At 39.1% G+C, this 23,200-nt stretch overlaps 1 protein-coding gene across 8 annotated transcripts in view; it reads right to left on the bottom strand.

Annotated features, from left to right (window-relative positions):
* Window positions 1-8,330: 8,330 nt before the first annotated feature.
* The window catches only part of Bdnf (brain derived neurotrophic factor), a 55,165-nt gene continuing 40,295 nt past the window's right edge, over window positions 8,331-23,200 (bottom strand). For all 8 annotated transcript variants that reach the window (XM_076570249.1, XM_076570250.1, XM_076570251.1 and 5 more), the window contains one exon: window positions 8,331-9,481. In XM_076570249.1, coding sequence (XP_076426364.1) covers window positions 8,714-9,481 — 768 coding nt within the window. In that variant the 3' untranslated portion in view covers window positions 8,331-8,713. The remainder of the gene's footprint in view (window positions 9,482-23,200) is intronic.

Genomic DNA, 23,200 nt, shown 5'->3' with positions numbered 1-23,200 from the left:
GTTTGGCTGGCACAGACACTTAGGGATGATGGACACCATTTGAACTATGTATTCTAGAGAAACACCTGTTGTTGCAGTTCTTGTTCCATTTGCCTATGAATGTGGACTATCGAACCGACAAGAGGATTGCTCGTAGATAAACAGGAGTTGCCTCTCATTTTCTAGAAAAGACAAAGAAGCCTTTAATGCTGTATAGACAACAGGGGATCCTTCACAGGAACCAGAGAATATCATAGAAGGATCTCTGAAGGCTATGCTGGGCCACCTCCACTTACCAGAATTTCCCTCTTAAGAGTTTGCAATGCTTTTTGAGGCTTTTCTGTGAGTGCCTCGCGGTTTTTGTTTTTTTTTTTTTAAGTTTTATGTGTATTGCCTCATTTGATTCTCACAAAATCCTAAGATATGCAGTATTTTTTTCCAGTGTTATTTCTAGGTGAAGAAACAGACACAGAGAAGGTGACTTTCTCTTAGCCACAGAGCTATAGTAGCAGGCTGGAATTCAGACACGTGGGCCAGGCTCCAAAATCTGAATCCTTCATGGCCATAGTATGTTCCTTCTGACAGGTGAGAGGGTGGGATCCAGAGGAAACAGAGCCTGGAGGTCATCAAGAGGGAAGCCAGGCCCAAAATACCATAGAAAAAAACAATCAAAACAGATTTCTGGCAGATTCCGGCCTGAAGGACTCTGGACTAGGAATTATCCAGAGCTTGGAGGCTGAAATGAGGGTTCTAGGCCATGGTATGCCAGTGAACTTGGTCCCCTACTCTGACCAAAGCTTTACTCAGAATGGTATCCCACGGCTAATTATGAGACACCTTGTTCTCAGGGCTTCCCTCTCCAGTGGGGAGTATACTTAGTATTCAGAAGTGGCCGCTACGCAAGCTGAGATGTGCACGTCCTTGGCAAAGATGTGATGCTCACCAGAAAGAAAACGAAAGCCCATTCTATAACAGAGACTTCTAGAAACAGAGGCAATGGGATGTAAACCCAGCAGGTTAACTTAGCATCTCCTCGCCACAATTTTAGCCACTGCTGGATTTCTTTTCCAAGCATCACACAATAGGGCATGAGAATAGGAAAGAAATAAAACACAGGTAAAGGAGCATTGCCTGGCTTTGAAAGTAAGTTTAGAGCCAGGCAGAAAAAGTTCACACCTTGTAGTTGATCAGCTTTGCCAAGGCATTTAAAAAAATCCTTGTTACATATTTGGATTTAAAAATAACTTTATAAGCTGCATTTAAAGTGAAAACTCTCTTGGGAGCCTGTCCATCACAACCCGTGTTCTGACTCAAGGTGCTGCAGTCTTGTGGCATCTGTAAAGTAATAAGGGCACCAAGAATGGAGGGAGGCAGGAGGTAAAACACCTCAAGATGGTCTCCATCATGTAAGTACTTCAGAAATTTCTTCTGTAACCTCATGTTACTGCAGGTTAATGGAGTAGTAGAATGCTTTAGAGCTAAAAAAAACTCTTACTCCAAGAAAGTCCAGTTTGGCCTTCTCCTATGAGTAACAATGGCTTAACAGAGGCTCAGAGACTCAGCATTGCTTGGCTAGTCTAGTTATGGCAGAATTAACCAAACTCCTGGCTTTGAAGCCAAGTTTGCCATAATTCAGTTTTCCATATTGCCAAATGGGAAATAATTTTAGGTAACCTCCCCTCCACCCAATGAACAGAAAAATTTTCAAAAGCAGCTTGAAATCTAGAATATGCAGGATTATGCACACACAGAGAAACACACACACACACACACACACACACACACATACACACACACACACACACACACACACACACACACACACACACACACACACAGAGTGATGACATGGGCAAGAGAATAGGCCCTCATTTCCAAAAGCCAATTCCTACAAGGAAAAGGTAAGCCGCAAAGACTGGGGAAGTCTTTGGTCATTCTGGAGGGTCAACCTAAGACTCCTCATCCTGTTAATGGCAAATTAAGCCAGGGTATGTATTTAATTTATAAACAGTATTTCCTAGAGACAGGGCTATTGGCATGTGCACAGCCCACCTCCCCAGGCGGACTGTTTCCATATTAATTTGCTGCGTGTTACCTCTCATTTCTTGCAGTCATTTCCGATGTGTTATAAATGATGACATGCTCTAGGTCCTGACTCCACTATTACCATTATTTTGAAAAGAAAGGAAACAAAATGTCAATTATGAACTGGAGTGAGCTTTTCTGGCATACATTTCCATGCTGGCTGTTAAACCATCAGTGCAACCCTGAACATTGTCCCACATCTAGGCACCCACTGCTCTTGGACTTTAGGAAGTGGAAATCTAGATGGTTTGAAGGTGGAGGAGTCTTGGAAAGAGATAGTGTTCTGGAAGGATCAGAGACCACAGTTCTGAAGCCTTGGGCTACGCCAACGCTCTGTTACCCAGATAAAAACAGAAGACTGGGTATTGGACTCCCTTTCTAGTGATACTCAGGTCTCACCCAGAGTGCCTGCTGACCAGATTGTGGGGCTCTAGCCCCAGAGCCTTCTCCCAGTCTTCAAGTCTAGAGTGGGGCCTGAGAATGCACATTTCTAAATAGTCCCTAGAGATGCTGCTGCTGCTGCTGCTGCTGGTTGGAGATCACTCTGAGACTCATTGTATTAGTGCAGGAGGAGAAGAATATAGACACCGTGACCTCTGAGTGAAGGCTGTTGAATAGGTTTTAGAGAAGGGCTCTGCTGTTTAAGTATGTCTATTTTATATCTTTACCATTTCCCCCCTCTGATCTGCACTAAATTCTAGTTCAGAAACCATTTCTTAAACATTGGGGCCTGATTGAATAGATACATCTTAATGGTACTTAATAAAGATTTGTAAAGATTTTTCCAAACTGTGAGCACATAAGCTAAACCAAAATATCTCCCCCTTAGTTCAGACATTACACACAGAGCAGCTCCTTGTATTTAAGGAATGATTTGAAAGGATACGTGTCAGTGAAGTGCAGGGCTGCAGAAGCATCCCTATGTCCTTTTGAAATGTGGACACCTCAAGCTGTTTCAGCTCACTCTTTGGTTATTTACATGCTTCAGACACATCCTGTCATTAACTACAACAGTTGGTATGAGATTGTTTTCAGGATAAAGGAAACAATATTTTTCTGAAGGAAACTACTTTCTTCATATTTCCAGATTAAAAGCAAATAGCAGCTCACATTTAAATACAGAATAAATGCAAAGGTAGTTGTGTGTGTGTGTGTGTGTGTGTGTGTGTGTGTGTGTGTGTGTGTGTGTGTGTGTTTGGTTTGCTTTATTAATTGTAAGACTAGCTTTTACAGTTTGATGGTATAGCTATTATCAAGCATTCAGAATTGTTATTTTTCCAAAGGCAAATGCCAAGTTAGGAGCTTTTCACGTGGTTGCTTACCAAGTTATAAAAAGAACTGAGGTAAAGGCTTATGCCAATTCTACATCATGTCACATAAATAGATTTTTGTTAATGAAGGATAGGTGTGTTAAAATGCCATAGTATTTTTGTCATGGGTGTGTAATGTTCCTGTGTGATGTTCATATTCTTCAAATAGTATACTGTATTTCGTCATATGTTAAAATGTAAGGCACTTACAGTTTTTCCTAGGAAGGGTACTTGCTAAAATTAAAAGAGTAAATTATGTTCAAAATACTAGTGGTAGATGTACAATTGGGGTGTTCACTAGCTGGACTGTCTAGGCATGCTGGATACTTTATAGTGACTGCGTCCCACTCAGGTCACTGTCCTGGGCGCTTAGGTAGAAGTTCGTCAGCTATAGAAAGGTCAATGCAACTAAAAGGAGTCAGAGTCACAGCTGTTCTCCTTTGCCCTCCCAAACCAAACAACCAAACTTAAAGGCAACAGCTAACACACAGCTAAAAGAACGGTCCAGGTCCCATCAAATATTATTTTTTTTTCCAGTCAGTATGTTAAATTTGAACTGCATCTATGATGGTTCTTTCCATGCTAAATACTTCATCTATTTACCTATGTATGTATGTGGGTATGTACATTTGTATGTATGTATGTATGTGTTTTTGTTTTAAATCTCAGCTAACTTTGTTAACAATAGCTTACTAAAAACATGGACATTTCATCTTGACTGACTTATAGAACACACTTTCTATTAGAATGGGAGAAACTAATAATGCTTCCAGGAGTGCTGGCTGCCTTGAGGCAAGGCCTGAAGTCTACTGGTGCAACGCAAAGCTGTCTGACCTGTTTTCTGGAGCCTGCTAATCATGTCAATGAACATGGAACAATCTCACTCTTTCATTCCAAGACCTACTTCAAATTTTCAGAGTTGGGATATTATTGATAAAATCAGTATAGATGGTAAAACAACCTCATAGACACATTGATTGACCACAGAGGCTCACTAATGTGATGAAAACAATAGATCAAACCATGCAACTTATGTCCAAGCTTCTTAATGATTAAACAGGTTTCATCCAGTGCAAACTGGTTACTCCTGTTATACTCCACTTGGGTAATTTAGTAATATTTCCGTTTTGTTATTCCTCTGACCTCATATTTTCTCTCATTTTTTTGGTCATAGCTACAGTCTGGATATAGATGACCTTTTATGTTGGCTAAGTACATTTTACATTTTGATCTGACCTTCGGAACTAATGGAAACATCACCCTATTTGCCAAGCCCCTTTTACTTCACAAACATGGATGTCCTATTTAATTTCCACCTCTTGTTACTCAATCATTTCAAAAACATTTTGGTCTTTGTCAACTATGAAAATTGGGTAAGCCTGAAGTATTGCAAAGTTCTAACTGCATGACTGGGCTTTCAGGGCTGGCTGGCTGGTGTGTGTGTGTGTGTGTGTGTGTGTGTGTTGGGGAGGGGGATTCTCAGAGGTTAGAGTGTTCTGCAAATGCATGGGGTAGATTAGAGTCATCCATCTCATTCGATTTGCTCTTGCATATACACAACACAAGTCAGTGTTTGTTATGACTTTCCTGATCCTTATTTATAAGACAATACACGAGGAAACCATGTGTGTATGTTTGAAATAGAAATGATACATTGCACAGATATAGTTCACCACTTTCTAGAACGGGCTGTCAGTGCTCAAACAGGGAGCCTGAGGAGTCAGAACAGATGCTCTTTTCCTTAATGGCCCTTTCTCTAATTTAAAACCCTTCCATTTATTTCCCTAAGATTTAGTGATAACTTTAAACACTTTAACTAAATTACCCAGCGGCTTGGCAGCCATCATGGAGGCAAATCTTTTTAGAGATTGTAGCAATCTGTTAGATCATGGGTACTATGATATGAAATCTGCATGCTCCACATACAAAAATTAAATCAGTGCAATGGATACAAGCACATGCTGCAAACGGCATCACTTCCAAACCGAGGGGACACGACCTGTCTCCAAATATTGAATTTCTGCAAGATTTTCAGTCATTGACTTTCTAAATTTGAGCCAATTTATTCTCATTATCCCTAAGTAAACCTACTTTGATTTTTTTAAGCAGTTATTTTATAATCAAATAGAGCCTGCCAGCCCTGGTTCATGGATCCTGATGTTGCTAGGATACATGGTTTGGTATTTGATGAAAGTATATCACATCAAAGGGGAAAAGTTTCAAATGTCCTAGAAAATGACACTCCTGTCTTCTACTACAGAAGACAGGCCCAATCCTGGAGCTTTTCTGAAGCTTACAGACTGCAGGATTGGTCTCCCCATGCTTTGAAATAAGCATCCTGTGTGGGGACTGTTCAGTTGCTACCACTAGTCAAGTTGGTCTTAAAGCAAGGAACACATGTATTTATAATAAAACACATTTTCATATTTAACAGTAAAGAGAAAAAAACCCAGAACCCCCAGATTTTATGTACTTTGAAAATATATTTAAAAACATTAAAAATTCTATATTTAAAACATATATTATATGTTAATTGGTACACTTAAATAGAACCTGTATTTACAATACGCTTCTGATGTGGTTAAGTTTTAATGCCAATTTTTTTCAATAACATAATTATATAAATATACTAAAATACAATAAATATTTTTCTTGTTTTACATGGTGAATAATATCTTTACCATAGAGAGAACAAGGCCACAGACATTTACTTACAGTTTCAATGGAATCACTATAAAAAAAGCAACAGGTCTGCTGCCATGCATGAAAACATTTCTGCCAAAAAGAGACCACAGCAAGACTTTAAAAACAAAACAGAACAGAACAGAACCAGAACCAGAACGAACAGAAACGGAGAAGAAGAGATTTTAAAAATAAATCTCAAGTCAACATAAACCACCAAACATGTAACTATGATGTATCTTATTGGGTAAGAGAGGGAGCCACTGACCACACAGTTGCTGAGTGTCTCCTATGAAGCCACTTAACAGACCTGGCCTTTGGAATACTGTTAAGACTGTGATGGGGAGTCTTTTGTTTGTTCGACTGATGTCTCTCAGAATGAAGCTGTGAAAAGTTAACATATAGCAGATAGTCCAAGCATTCCTTAGTAGGTTAAAAAACAATGACAAAGATTAATGTTGTCAAACGGCACAAAACAATCTATGCTACATAAAATCTTTCTTTCAAAGACAGGTATTCAGTGGTACTCCAAAATACAGGCTAATTCTAAAGGAAAGACTGGACAAAAAGAAACTGTTTGCTGATGGTATCTTCATTCCCTGAGTCACAGTGGACATTCATTTTGTTCATCCTTCCCCCTCCTAAGATGAAGCAATTGTTTGCCTCCTTTTCTGATGCTCAGGAACCCAGGTAAGTAACCACTAACACATTCACGCTTCGAAGAAGGCTGGATAGGGAAATGGGCTTAACACTACCTCTCACTGGGTCCATTCATTCAGGCTACCAACTTGACTTCTAACCCCAAAGGGCAAAGTACAGAAGGGACCCTCACCATGAACAGACAGAATTGCAGGAGGTTTCTATGCTCTTCCCGGGAGCAAAATTTTCTCCTGTGTTCTTGCCTCTTCCACAGTGCAAAGCATCTTCAGTCTTGTCTCTGCACAGAATTTCTAGCCTTTCCAGACTTGATCATTCTGTCTGAGTTTTGGTGCCTTTTCCTTTTACCAAAAAGTCTCAAAAGACTCAAAAACTAAAACCTAGGCTTCCTGAAGTCTAGGTTCAAAGCAAATAAGTATCCCCGTAGCAAACATTTTCTATCACATTGCATTAATCTCATCATCACAAATGCCACGTTTGGATCCAAACCCGCTCCAGGTTAATCGAACTTTATACACAATTATTTAGGAACGGGGGATGGAGGGCATAAATGGATTTGAGTGTGGTTCTCCAATGGAGAACCTCTTGAGCACTGTTAGGTAACGTAGGCACTTAAAGCAGGAGATCTAAGCAACTTGACACATCATTCCAGAGCCTACTCTGAAGGGTGCGTCTGTACCTTCTTTTAGGAATGTCTCAAGTACCATTCCCCACCTCCACCTAGACCTCAGGATGGCCACTCAGAAATTCCTCCTACATTGCCAGGAAATGTCAGCTCCACTTAGCTTCCACAGGGCCATTCAGTCGAATTTCAATGGCAGTGTGGATTCTTGCTCCGATCTAAGTGTCTGGCTGTATTTAGTAACCTTTACCTGCAAAAACATTGTTAGGCCTTATTATGATTTACCCAATGCTTACCACTTACTTAAAAAAAAAAAAAAGAATACTTTGGGTTATTTATTCTTATTATTTTTCTCTTTGGGGGGAAAAACAAAAACAAAAAAAATCGCTCTTTTCCATGAGTGCCATGATATGATCATCTGTTCACAGTGGTGATAAAATATTTCAAATCGCGCAACTAAATTTTCTTTCTTAAGATAAAACAAAACAAAAAGAAGGGACCCAAGGAGGAGGAGGGAGGGGAAGAGTGTACTTTGAACAAATTCGGGTCTTTCCAATAAAAGCAGCTTTCCCTGACCCATGCCAGAAGAGGGATCTGGGGACCAGGGAGATACATCATGGGCAGTGGAGTGTGAGCATTTTATTCAGTTGCCTTAATTTTTATTCACTTTCCAGTCATCTGATTGGATTTTGCAAACATCTTTACAACATACAAATATAACGTTTTATCAACCAGAATGGATACTGAAGAAATTTTCTCCATCCCTACTCCTGGCGGAACTAAAAAACAAAACAAACAAACAAACAAAATAAAACACAAAACAAACAGAAAGATTCCCCTCCCATCCCCCATCCCCTAAGCCAGTAAAGCAATGACAACAGCACCTTGACATTGTTTTAATTCCAACGCTATCAGAAGTCGAAAGCAGTAAAACAGAGTCCTAACAAGAACGAAGATACTTAGTGTCTAAAATGTAAACGGAATGTTTTGGTTCAGATTTTTGTATTTTTTTTTTTTTGTTTTTTTGTTTTGTCTGTTTTCTGAAAGAGGGACAGTTTATTATCAATTCACAATTAAAGCAGCATGCAATTTATTATTTTTTTTAAACTTTTTGTTTTCAATTCTTGGCAACGGCAACAAACCACAACATTATCGAGGAATGTAATGCAGACTTTTAAAGTTGTGCGCAAATGACTGTTTCCTTTCTGGTCATGGATATGTCCAATAAATAGATTGTAGAACCACTGTACTGTATAAACTTCATTTATACATGCAGTTCATAAAATTATTTTTTTTCTTAACTGAATAATTTACCCTGTTATGTATATATACAAATAGATAATTTTTGTCTCAATATAATCTATACAACATAAATCCACTATCTTCCCCTTTTAATGGTCAGTGTACATACACAGGAAGTGTCTATCCTTATGAACCGCCAGCCAATTCTCTTTTTGCTATCCATAGTAAGCGCCCGAACATACGACTGGGTAGTTCGGCATTGCGAGTTCCAGTGCCTTTTGTCTATACCCCTGCAGCCTTCCTTCGTGTAACCCATGGGATTACACTTGGTTTCGTAGAAATATTGCTTCAGTTGGCCTTTCGATACCGGGACTTTCTCCAGGACCGTGACCGTCCCACCCGACATGTCCACTGCAGTCTTTTTATCTGCCGCTGTGACCCACTCACTAATACTGTCACACACGCTCAGCTCCCCACGGCGGGCTGGGTCAGAGTGGCGCCGGACTCTCATAGACATGTTTGCAGCATCCAGGTAATTTTTGTATTCCTCCAGCAGAAAAAGCAGGGGAGGCTCCAAAGGCACTTGACTGCTGAGCATCACCCGGGAAGTGTACAAGTCCGCGTCCTTATGGTTTTCTTCGTTGGGCCGAACCTTCTGGTCCTCATCCAGCAGCTCTTCGATCACATGTTCAAAAGTGTCAGCCAGTGATGTCGTCAGACCTCTCGAACCTGCCCTGGGCCCATTCACGCTCTCCAGAGTCCCATGGGTCCGCACACCTGGGTAGGCCAAGCCGCCTTGTCCATGGACGTTTGCTTCTTTCATGGGCGCAGCCTTCATGCAACCGAAGTATGAAATAACCATAGTAAGGAAAAGGATGGTCATCACTCTTCTCACCTGGTGGAACTGTGGGAAGGAAGCAGAGACAGACACAGAACAGGTTAGAGCTTGCTCTTTCAGGGACACCACGTGGCCCATCTGATTGTAATTCCAGACCATTCTGCTGGGTCGAGGTTTTTTTTTTTAATGTCTTAGTGATCCACTCCAGCTGCAGAGGACACAAATCAATGTCAGTTAGTGTGCTGTATGTGGCTTAATATAAACCAAAGACATGCAATGTTTTCCCCAAGATTTACATGTAAGCCTGAGAGTCAACGGTTTCTAAGCAAGTGAACACAATGGTGGCTTCACTGCTCCCACTTCCTCCCACTTTAGCAGCTTTGGGAGTTTAATTTTTAATGATCTCTGCTCACGCTGTCACCAGAAACACAATCACAAATGTTACTAAGCAACAACTGCAAGTGGAATAGTAATCTTCCTTTCAAGTCAGCAACACAGTCCTTGGTAGGAATGTGTGACAGAAACAGTAGTGGCTTGAGGGCGGGATGGGTCTCTCTAGCTCTGAGGAAGGAGTCTGAGCAGGAGCAGTAAGAGAAAACTGCAGCCAGAGAGCTGGGAGGGGCCTTTTGCTCCCAGAGACAATGTCATGGCATGTTTGGACCACCATGTTTTGCAGATAAGAAAGCAAAAGGCCACATAGGACTTGCCTGGTGTCATGATGAAACTTGATTAGGAACTAGAGATACCATCTCCAAAGATCTACTACATCTGAAAAGGTTTTGTTTATTTCCAAACAATTCATTTTCAATAGGTCGGTTCTAATGCTGGACCTGAGGCAGGTATGAAAACAATGTATCTCTTTAGAGGAAGCTGGAGAGTCAGCACTGAACAGCATTTACGGCAGTATCAGTGCCTCTCACATGCAGACTCTACACTCATCACGCACTTAGCTCTCCCAACCCTCTGAAGGCTCTTAGCCGAATGGCTTGTTTTGGCTAATACACAGATCTAACTGAGAAGGCTCAACTTCTCTTTATCAGGACACCTCTCTCCCTTGGGTATGCATAGTGTGTGTGTGTGTGTGTGTGTGTGTGTGTGTGTGTGTGTGTGTGTGTGTGTGTGTGTGTGTAAAATGCTATTGTCATACCTTTACAAAGCTGAGTAGTGTTTTACACACTTTGGAATAGGCAGCCAGAGCTTCTTTCTGTACATTTGAAGTTTCCTACAAAGTCTCTTAACAGCACACCACCCAGTTAAACCTCTTGTTGTTTGCCATAATTTGGCTTTGCATCTGTAAGCATGCTCTACAAACCCAATTAAAATCAAATAACAAGCAAAATTAAAACATACCTATAGACCAAACCAAGGTTACGTCAGGTGGTGGAAGACTTCAGAATTACTTACCTGAAGCACTGTGTCCCTTAGTAGTAAAGAGTAGCATCCCTCTAACTTAACATGCTAACTTTATTTCTACTTATCAGCTCTGGAACATGGACTTGTATGGACATACACATACACCAATCATTATGCTGGGTAAATCCACGGGAAGTATGTTTCTGCCAATGATGTATTGCTGAACACAAAAACAACCTACCTCCAGTCAATAAGATACAGTGCAGAAATGCCCAAAAATTCTAGTACTGAAAACCAAAGTTTCTATTGTCCACTTTTGAAAGAGATAGAGTATTCTAAATCAAGAGGCTTTATATCATCCCCAATACAAATTTCCTCATATATTTACCTCCAATTTGCATAAATGGTAAGCATACTCAGAACTGCTTGGACTGGAGGGACAGCTGAGCAGCGAGAAGATGGCAGCTATTATATGTGGTATCCTGAGCAGGGAGCAGAGAGAGCTTAAGCTGCATATGCTGTGCGAATTCTCAGCAAAATGGGACATTAAGGCTATCCCCAAGTCTTCAGTGGCATGAACATTCTCTTGAGGTTGTTTTCCTTGGAAGGGCAATGCACACAACAACAGATGCAGACTTCATATTTGTGTACAGCCTCCACACACCAACCACAGCAAGAGGATGCTCTGCACAGCGCCGGCTACTCAAGTGCAGTCAGACAGTATGAAAGCGAGTGAGACAACATCTCACACTCACAATCCAGGCAATGATTTGAGACTAGCACAGCACTGCTCGGAAGGAGGTTCACGTCTTCCTTCCTGGGGAGACTGGACATTCTGCCTAAAGCCTTCTCCCTGTTCTGCACAGCATAACCACTACTTGGTAACCACGTCACCCTTAGTGAGGGGGACTGAGCCACTTGCCCCTCTGTGTCCTAGGACATTTTGTTATTGCTGTTTTCTATAGACTATTTTTGCAGCCCTTAGCCTAGGCGTGATGAGCCAGTATCAGATTTTAAGTTACTCAGAGTAGAGTAAGGACTATTTATGTTTGCTTGTTTGTATGTTTTGTACTGACTAGTAGAAGTTCAATATGAATAATTAGGTTGTCATTATTAATAAAATCTATCTATCTATATTTATATATAATCTATATAGAGAGATCTGTATCTACCTATATCTATCTATCTATCTATCTATCTATCTATCTATCTATCCATCCATCTAGAGCTGCTTGGACCACATAGTGATTTAAGGTTAAAAGGCAAATTGGTTTGAGCAAAATGCACCTGTTTGATAATACTGCTAATAACTCAAGTTAGGAGTGTTTGTATTCAGTACTATTGCAGAAATGGATCCTGCATGGAGATTTCTGATCTGGGCAGGTGGTACTTAAACCACTGAAGGAAACTTTTTTCCTCCTATCCCAAGTCCATATTTAAGGAACTCAAGGGACTCTTATAATTTAGGCCAATGGAAGGACACATTTAAACTATTTTATGTTGGTGCATGCTTTTAATTCCAGCACTTAGGCGACAGAGAAAAGTGGATCTTTGTGATTTTGAGGCCAGCCTTTCTACACAGTGAGTTCCCGGCCAACCAGGGATACACACACAATGAGACCTTATCTCAAAAATAAGTAAATAAACAAATATTTTAGTTATCTGTATCTCACTGGTGAAGATTTGCCATTATCAACTGTTTTTATACTACATTTTATCAAATCTAAGACAATTTCATTAAAAACACACAAGTTTAGGGCTGGAGAGATAGTCCAGCAGTTAAAAACACTTGCTACTCTTGCAGAAGACACCAGTTCCATTCCTAGAACCCACATGGCAGTTCATAACTGTACCTCCAGTTCCAGGGGATCCAATGCCCTCTTCTGGCTTCCATGGGCACTACACATATATGGTACACATACATATATACAGACAAAACACCCATATATACAAAATAAAAATAAATATTTTTAAAAGCCTGCCAATTTATGTTCTATTGAGAAAGAAAACTGTGCTCTCAGACTTAGCTTTTTCACTTTTGACACTTTTTTTTTTTAACTAACAGTTCTTTTAGATTTATTTGGATATAATTAATCCTACACAGGGTGCATACACAAAATAGAAAAACAAAGGAAATGGATGAAGGTGATGGAGGTATGTAATGATTGGCTAGCCAAGAGTAACAAGATGGTATCCACAGGAGGATACAATTCAACTTAAAATGTTGAAATTTAAAAAAAAGAAAAGGTAAATTTTAGAAGTAATGAGATACAGATTTAATAAGCAGTTACTAAATAGTTGTATAATTTAAAATGGCTGGAGGTACTTAGGCATCTTATCTACAGAGTTTGACATTTGTTTTATTACTATTACACTAATGAGTCTTTTGGGGGGCAGGTTGAGACAGGGTTTCTCTGTGTAGCCTTGGCTGTCCTGGAACTAGCTCTGTAGAACAGGCTGGCCTCGAACTCACAGAGATCCATCTGTCTCTGCCTTTCGTGTGCTGGGGTTAAAGGTATGTACCATCACCACCTGGCCACTAACGAGTCTTTTAATGTTAGGTTTTCTCTCAGCCTTTCATGGGTTTTATTTATCTTTTTTATTTTTATCTTTCTGATAAGGAAAGTAATTAATGCTTTGTGCATTGTTCTCTCATAAATTACAGAAGCAAACTCCAATCAACAATTGACATCTGAATATGACTTGTATTTCACTCTAAGTTTACACATAGATCTTGCTCCAAGCTGAGCATCTAAATAGATTCAGTAACTAACTAGATGCTAACACATCCAGCCCCACTCCTCTGACACCCTCTAAATGGTACTTCAGCAATTCTTTCAGCCTACTTGCTGAAAAAACTTAGAAAATGCCTCAAAAAGTAACTCAATACTATCAAGACCTTCTTTGCCAGTTTATTGTATGTTTCTTCCTATGTACCCCAGGATGGCCTTGGATCCAATCTCAATCCTCTTGCCCCCGCTTCTGAAGTGTTGGGAATATAGACATTCACCATCATGCCCAGGTCTACTTTGTTTTCTAACCATGGTTTCCTGATATTTTGGAGTTGACTGAAATGTTCAGAATAAAGTTTGATATAAAGTTTAATGACATTTCCTGTATAGCCTTCAAATCTAGTCAGTAAAGGCATTATGCCGATGTTTTGATTCAAACTCATCCCACCAACACCTCTTTCTCCAAGCACACTGCCACTACACTAGCCCGGTCCTTATCTCATTTTTTTTTTTTTACTCTAATGTCCCCTCATGGTGTGGGATGCCCCTTCTGCCCTATAAACCTCCTGTTAAAACACTTCTGTATTATTCTCTTAGACAAAAACTTACAATGGCTCCGCTTCTGTTCTAATCAGGCCAGGACTTGAGGTCCTTGGTCATCACTGGAAATGATTTGATTTTCTCTGCAAACAGACCTCTCTCTTCTATACCTGTCGAAACTAGTCTTGGTCATCCTTCATGACCTGATTTAAGCATTAAAATTTGCCATTAAAAACCTGCCACCTTCTCTAATTACTCCAGCACACGCTGTCTTCTTTCTTCTCTTTAATTCTACATTATTACTGTATTTGGTACTTCATGTCCCCCATATCTGTCATTGACAGTACTTACTAGTTATGACCAGTCTTTTATAAGAAAATAAGTTCTCCAAAGAAAGGGATCATGTCATATCTCCCATAATGCTCACACAGAAAAATTAAAATTAATAATCTATAAATACTCATTTATTAAGCCAAGAGAAAGAAGGGTTCTGGTGTCATTTTTTTTCACAAGAATACTTATAATTTGAACACACTGAAAGCTTTAGTTAAATTCTTGATAAATTTTAGTATATAATATATGTATATAATCAAAAATGTTAAACTCTTAGGTTGATATTTATCAATATCAACAGCTGAAAAAATTTATCATTCATGAAAAAAATTCTTGAATTTTAATGGAGCAACACATTGAGTGATTAAAAAGCAAAAAACACACTGTGCTACATACAGCTGTTTCCAGTGTGGAGGTTTGGGTGGTAGTGCTAATAACAATAACAATGATAGCAAAATTTGGAATTTTTTATCTTCTGGCTTTCTTTTTCATATTCTTGTAAATTCTTCAGTGAGTAATTTTATACACTATATTAGTAATTCATAAAAGACTAATAAGGGTTCCTGTTGTGCTTTGAATATGAAGTGCTCCCCACAGCCTCTTATGTTTAAGACTCAGTCCTCAGCTGGTGCTATTTTGGGAAGTGATGGGAACTTTAGGAAGTAGGGTCTTAGTACAGAAAGCAGTCAGTGGGGACACTGGAGAAGCATACTTTGTCCCTGGCTCCTTTCTCTTTGTTCGCTGGTTGTCACAGGTAAAAAGCTTCCCTCCACTATGCCCATCCCCTCCATGCCAGCCATTTCCTTCACCATGTCCACCCCTCCATGCCTGCCATTGGTTGAAACCTCTAGTAAATCTTTCCTCCTTTCAACCTTTTCTCTGATGGCAACAAAATCCAATACAACTCAAGATAAATCTCATCTTCCAAAGATAAAGGGGCTGTGCAGTGCTGCTAAGTAGATGATTGATTAGTCTATGTCTGGTTATATTTAACGAATTCATTGATACCTTTTTCCAAGGCTTAACAACAATCAACTTTACCATACCTATAAAGTTCTAGGAAGAATTTCTTAGCCTCATCTCAGTAACGTTAATATAGTGTATGCCACATAAAAAAAAATCAACAAGGTAAAGGAAAGTTTAGTTAGAAGCATGATTCACAAGACCTAAACATCTGACCAGAAGAATATGCATGATAGCTTGCTCCTCTACTGCAGTACTATAATAACTGTGTTGTATAAAAGATTACAGAACATTCATAATCTTCATCAAACTGGATTATCACAGAGAGAGGACAGTTAATATCATGATCACACAGGTACAGCAATTACACTTCATAGAAGTACTCTGTCAAGTGTCATAAAGCTAATAGATCACTGTCTCCTCACCCAAGTTCTTACTACCAGAACACAATGCCAATTTTGGAATATTAATCACAGGGGAGAGAAAGGCTATGACAAAGAGGGAGCTTATAAAACTTGGGCACAAAATTCTACAGAGGCCAACTTTCTAAAGCCAGCACCATAAAGATACTACTAGAACTGTTTTTAGTTTTTGTCATAATTCAGATCTTCCCCTTGTGAATCGAAGAGTTGGTCCTCACTACAGCTATGCTTAGAGGTTCCCTTTTAGATAGTTAATAGATGATGAGGGCTCTGATCTCATCAACGGTATATTCATTGATGGAGTAATAATTAAATGGTCAATGGGGCAAGGTAGAAGCCATAGGATTTAGGGCCTACATGTTGTTCTGCCTTATAAAGGCTAAGAAGCAGTGGGGCCAGATGACCATGGAGTGAAACCTCTGAAGTGTGAGATAATACAGTCTCTTCTCTTCCCTTAAGTTAGTCATATTAGAACCAAATTTTCATGGCCAAAATTGAGAAAAGAAACCAAATAACCATACAGGAAAATCAGAAAATTGGGGATGAGAGGACCATAAAAGCTTTAACTGCTCCTAATCTCTTTGTTTTTTTTTTGTATGTAAGCATGTAGGCAAAGAAAATACGGTTTATGATAGGGTGTCTCATTTTAGACAGTCCCATAACTACCATAATGACAATGTTTTTAAAAAGATTGGTAAATATTTAATTCTGTCATACAGGCTAAAAACCTAATAAAACCACATTAATAAAAATCCACAAAATAACGTTAAGATATTTATCTTACAACTGACTTCTCCACATCCATATGTCAATCATACTTCTGTTTGCTCAATTATAAGACAAGGGATCTATCTTCTAGTTCCATAGTCTAGCAAGGAAGTAAGACCAATGTGTAATTAAAAAAAAGGCAAATGATCCAGGGAAGGAATAGATGAAATTCTAGAAGAAGAAAGATGGTATTTCCAAGTAAGAAATGAAGAAATACTTTGTAAAGATTTTAAAGGATTCAGACATCTCCAAATAAGACACTAGGAGATGATGATTGCTTGATGAATGGGTTAGAGATGAGAAAGAATGGAATTAGAATATGAAGAGAAGATCTCTGGATTGGAAATAGTAAGACCAAACAATTGACCAACTTCATAACGTCCTAGGGATGATGATAAACAGATTGGATGCTATTTTAGGGGCACTTAATTTTGAGCAGAGGGGGGCTGTTTAACACTGCCCACACAAGACTTAAGTGGCAGATTAGAAGAAATAATGAGTTCAAGAATTGCATTATTTTTGAATAGAGAGCTTTAAAAATAAATACTAAGTAGTTGTTTACATGTAGAACCATGGATCTGGATCAATCTATTTACTGAAACATGTTTAAAAAAGGAAAGTGGTTACAGAAGTAGGCAAAGTTAAGTAGCAACTATCAGTAATGTCTGGGTTGGCAAAAGAACAGGACATAAAGAGATGGAGATAAGGAAAAACTACAAACTTTCGTTCCAATTATAATTGTACTGAACTTTGGTTCTATGGCTCAGCACTTTTAATTCAAAGCTCTCTGAGTGCTTTGCAAATATTAAGTAATTAAGACTCATAGGACCCAAGAGGTGCAGGTAACTATAATTATCCCCATTTTGTGCTGGAGGTAAGAGGAGCAGAGTTTTTAATCAACTCATCCACTCAGTGTGGTTCCCTTGGTAGAATGAGGTCAGAACCTAGATTCCAAAAGAAGTTTGGCCTTACACTAAAGGTACTAGTTTGTTTCATCCATCTACGTCATTTCTGTGTTATTTTCTCATGTATTGCTAAGCCAAGAATCAAAAAACAAAAAATAAGACAACACTAAAGACACCAACACATTCCTCAAAGAAAATAATCAAAGTTGAAATTCATAATTAAAATGGAAAAATATATAGTGTAAAGGTGTAAAAAAAAAAAAACCACCCTACAGATAGTTATCTATTTAGTTGGCTGTCTGTTTGATTGAAGCTAATAAATATTTTTGAAAATAATATCAGATAATGCAGATGTTTCAAATCTTTTAGAAATACCTCTGTAATATAATTTTTAAACCATTTGTGTCTTAAGATATTCAGCTATCCATGAGTGAAGGTTAAATTTAGGTGATAATTTGACTAGATGAAGGAATGCTGTTTTGAGATGTGGCTGTATTTCCAAAGGAGATGGTCAGATAAATTGGTGGACTGAATGGAAAAGTCTGTTCTCAATTGCGGGTGGACATGATCCATATCATTGACTGGTGCCTAGACAGCACAACACAAGAGGAGAAAGTGATTGGATCTTTTTTTGTTTTGTTTTGTTTTGTTTTAATAACTGTTTCACACTCTTCTTTTCCAAGGTTCATTGTCACACAGACACAAGTTCTAACCTTAGACATCAGAACTAGTAGCTCTTTGGACTTGTATTTGGATCCTCAGACTCTCAGACCTTCAGACTTGGACCAAGCCATGCTACAGAACAACAGGGTCTGCAGCTTGCAAACAATCCCTCATGAGCTTTTTATCATCACAATCCTATGTGCCAACTTCTGTAAGTCACCTGTGTTCAGACATCTATCTATAGCTACATTGGTTCTGTCTTGCTGAAAACCCTAATACAACTTTCTATAAAACATAGTCTTTCATATCAGAGTACTCTAACCCCTTGGCTTTTCCATGGCATTGAACGACACAAACTTTATTTAATGATGATATAAGAACTGAAGAATTTGATGAGTTTTAGTATATTTCTGTAGTAAAAAAACACAGGTAAATACCATGAGAAAAAAATGTATATTGTACTGAATCATTGATTTGACAGATAATTTGCATGCATCTTTGATAAAATGCCAGTCTTCTATTACCATCATCTACTCCCCTCCCCTAACATAAACAAACAAACAAACAATGGTTTTCTATTGGCAGAAGACTTACCTTTCTTTTGGAGAAAAACTAGACCATCTACTAAGGACAGAGACTGAACATTCTCCCTGTAATTATTACCTAGAGAAAGCTGTATAGTACACTATATCAACTAGATTCTCTAGATTAATAAATGACTCAATTCTCTTTATGTTGATGCTATTGAAACAGTATTTGGGAGTAGGTCTGGTTAAAGTATCAAACATCAGCTGAAATGATGACTTGAATTTGGAAAGAAGGAATAAAAAATTGTCTTATACAAAGACTAGATCTGGGCAGAGAACTTTCTCTCCTGACATCCTAACCTAGGGCACAGCTGCCACCCTTCCAGAGGTCCTAAGTGCTGCCATTAACACTGCCTCGGGCAGCATAATGTTCCTCACAACCAGTGGATGTTTCTGAATGCCAGAGCCCCCCTAGAGATACCAATCCTGTTCATACCTGCCCTTCTCTTTTGCCTAAACAGCACATGACTCTAACAAACAATCGTTAGCACCAAGCATTCCTAATTCACTTGTTATCAAATATGCATTTCTAAATACCCTTTAGAACAGCTATTTTTAGTTATAAGGCCCAACTGGCAGCTGACAGTCAAAAAGGAAAATCTTTTAAAATTAGGATTCTATTTTTTTCAGAATTCCAGGTGAGATTTGTTACCATTCACCAAAGTAAGATTTATCAATGTATTATTTACCAAATTGTCATATGTGGCAGATAAATACTATTAATATTTCAATTAGTGTCATTAAGTTTTATCAACTCACTCTGTAATGCACAACATATAACCTTATCATATGAATATCATATTTAATGACAGACATTCATCAATTACAATGGAATCATGGATGTTATTTTTTAAATTACTTTGTTATATGTATGGGTGTTTTGTGTGCATATATGCCTTGTACCCACGGAGGTCAGAACAGGGCACCCAATTCCCTTGGAACTGGGAAGTTTCAAGGTTGTGAGGCACCATTTGGGGGCTGAGAATTGAACCCTGGCTCTCTGGAAGAGTATTTAGTGCTTTTAACTGCTGAGCCATCTCTACAGCCCCATAGATGGGATTTTTATGGAAGGGGATAATACCTTTGAAATGTCGAACAGAGGTGTGAAAACAACTTCAGCATCACACTGGTGCAAGTGAACTACAACCAAATTGTATTTAAATATGTACTTGAATTTATAGAAAAATGTCAAGGCTGAAATTAACTTTTTGCAGCCTAAAGTCTCAAATATCAGGTAACATTTTCAATGAACATTTATACATTGCTTATTAATGCAATTCAAAATTGTCAGTAAAAGATTGATCAGTGAATAAAACAACTGTTGAATAAACTGGAGGATCGGCGTTTGAGTTTTCAAAACCCATGTAAAAGCCAGATGCACTCTGTGAGCATCGGTAATTTCAGCATCTCCTATGGGGAAATGAAAGGCAGAGACAGGCGCACCCCCAGAAGTGTTTGAACTTGCTAGCTTGGTATATGCAGCAATGATAAGACCTCATGAAAAATAAGGTAGAAGGTGAGGACCAACATTTGAGGCATATAAACTCCACATGCACAGTGTGGTGTCCATGTATGCTCATTCACATACATATTTGTGAAGGCATGCACACACATTGTACATTCAAACAATAACATAGAATGAATACAAACTTGTTAAGAAAAATACTGCAACAAAATAAGAGATTTGTGGGACCTGATACTAGAGTTTTAGGAAATGCAGGTATGGGATAAAATTCAATGTACTCCAACTAATGAGCCCTTACTTCTTTCTCAAAGTGTGATCAATGACCAAGCTGCATTGATACCATCAAAGAGCTCATAAGAAATGCAGCATCTTGGCTTCCCCTCTCTCATCCCATTTATCCTACCCACTGTCACATCCTGTATTTCAACTAGATTCAGATATTTGAAGTAGATTAAAAAACTCATCAAAGCTGAGATATAAAACACCAATTAATACTGAGAAAGGTAGCCGACTGAGGAAGGTAAGGAAGGAAATGGGCAACCTCAAATTGAGCACTATGGTACTTTCTTAGTAGGCCATGGGTTACTGGCCATCTTCCTTCTTTGTCACCACACTCATTGCTCATTGCTTGGGAAAGTATTGCTGCTTTTGTAATGGTACTAAGTAAAACCTTGGCTCTCTTTTTTTGCTAACTGGCTTTTCTACTCTGTCTATGCTAGAGGTATGGCATGAGATATATGGGGTACCTATAAATGAGAATGCTTAAATGAGCATTTATAGGGTGCCACTGATATAAATCTGGACTGCTATTCAATTACTAATTTTTCCCAAGTGCCATGAGGCAGATGCAAACATATTTAGCTCTCCTAATCACTTCACACAGTCTGATATCACCCACTCAATGAGAACCATGCTAGAGATGACACGACTAACTAGATCTGAGAGTAGATTTCCAAGCACTCCGCCAGATGTCAAGTTGCTTTCAGCCAGATGTCTCTGGTGCTTTGTGTTCTGAAGTGGTAAAGGAGAGGCAGAGGCAGAGGCAGAAAGAACTCACCCCCTCAGGCAGATTTCTTATTTTTAGAGTTGGTCCTGAAACCAACAGATCTCCAGCTCTTTCCTACCATGTGGACATTTCATATACCGTGAAATTCAAAATACGATTAAGCCTCACTAAATTGAACGGTGCTGGCAAAAACCCATAATATACATAGTATCAAGGACCATAATCGTTCCTCCAACTTTAGTCTATCACTACAACAAATGCCCAGTAGGTAGCACAATTTCTCAGTAAGCATTTAATATTTGAAATCAGTTGCTTCAAGACAAGTGCCTTAAATGGATTTTGAAAAGTTAAAAAATGAAAGAAATGCTTAAAATTTTTGGAATTGAACAAAAATATGAGGGAGTTGTCAAAGCAATTTTTTAAAGCAGAACTGGAGTCTGGTCCACTGTTGAACTCTTGACAAAACATTGTGAGGACTGCTAGATTCCAAACACCAAGAACTCACCAGTTTCACCCATCCACATATAAATGCCACGCACTGGGAATCCTGCCAGTGTGGCAAACCATGTGCAAACTTGCGGGGCTGATGAGATATGGAGTCTTACTTTCTCTGGTGATGTCTCAAGTATTGTTGAGTTCTACCTTGAATAGGGGGTTGAAAGCCACAAATGTCAACATGCTAAAGGACTGCATACACAGGCACACCTACAGGCAGAGAATAATGTGAAAGCAAAACATGGCACTGTCCCCTTGCCTCCAAGAGTAAGTGTGCATGGCACCTGTGGGAGCCCATTCTGGGGTTCCTCGTGGCTTTACCCAGCAGGTCCGAATAGAGGATGATCAGGACCACGGGCCTGAGTGCAGGTGTCTGAGATGGCCTGCACTTGGCTGTGCTGGGGGAGGAGGTCTTTTGCTCCACCCCTTGGCGTCTCTATAAAAACCCTGGACCAGAGACCGTCCGGGCCCGTTGGAATAGGTTCCAGGCCCTCTCGAGGCTATCCTTTATTTTCTATCTGTTTATCTCCGCAACATTCTCCGCTATAAATCCTTCTATCTAATATTTCCTGCTGCTCGCACTCAAGAAAACTCTGGGAAGCTGTGGGGGTGGTGGGTAAACGCCCCACAGAATGGCGCCCGAACAGGGACTAAAGAAAAAAAGGGACTAAAGAAAAAAAGGGACTAAAGAAAAAAAGGGACTAAAGAAAGGGGAAAAAAGGGACTAAAGAAAGGGGAAAAAAGGGACTAAAGAAAAAAAGGGACAAAAAAAGGGGGGACTAAAGACAAATGAACAGGGACTTAAGACAAAGTAATAGGGACTAAAGATAAAGGAAAATAAGTTTTATTACAGAGTTTTTGGTGAAAGTGCTGAGTTAGCCCTGCCAGTGGAAAGGCATGCCGGTGTTATGGAATATATATATATTTTTATATATATTTTTTGGGAAGGCAGGCGTTTTATCCTCGAGAGAAAAGGAAAGCGGACTGGAAGGATGTCCGATGCTGCAGCGAAATTCTCTTCTGTCAAAATTTTCTATCTTCTATCCCTTTCTCAATTTCTATCTGTGATAAGTATAAGATATAGGGTAGTAATATAGTTTAGGAAAAACTTAGAAGTATAAGATTGTGTAGGAAAAAATAAGTAAGGCAACTAGACAGAAAAACTCTTCAATTCTCTAACTTTGGGGCCTATGAAAGCAAACTGGGGGAAAAAATCTTTCTTTGGGCTTTACGGGTAGTAAAAAAGCTCTTCTTGGAGCTTATGGGGAAGGAAAAGTTTCCTATGGAAGCTTTTTGACCTGGGGACAGCTGAAATGCTAAATCCAAGCGGCAGGAGAAAGTAATTTCTCCCTGAGGCAAAAATGGGGGTGTAAGAAGTCAAAGTTTAAAGTTGGGAAGTTTTGGGAAAAGTTGGTCTCTCTCCTGGGGGAAAAAAATCTCTCTTAAACTATAAAGCTTTTCTTGGAAAATTTGGGGGAAAAAAATCTCTAAAAAGCCTTAATCTTTCTCAAAAGCTCTCTTAAACTTAAAAACTAAATTTGTCCTTCTGATGA

The sequence above is a fragment of the Peromyscus maniculatus genome, chromosome 4 (genome assembly GCF_049852395.1).
Source record: "Peromyscus maniculatus bairdii isolate BWxNUB_F1_BW_parent chromosome 4, HU_Pman_BW_mat_3.1, whole genome shotgun sequence".
Taxonomy (NCBI): Eukaryota; Metazoa; Chordata; class Mammalia; order Rodentia; family Cricetidae; genus Peromyscus; species Peromyscus maniculatus.
Note: the sequence above shows the minus strand (reverse complement) of the source record. Positions and strands in the feature narration are given on the sequence as shown.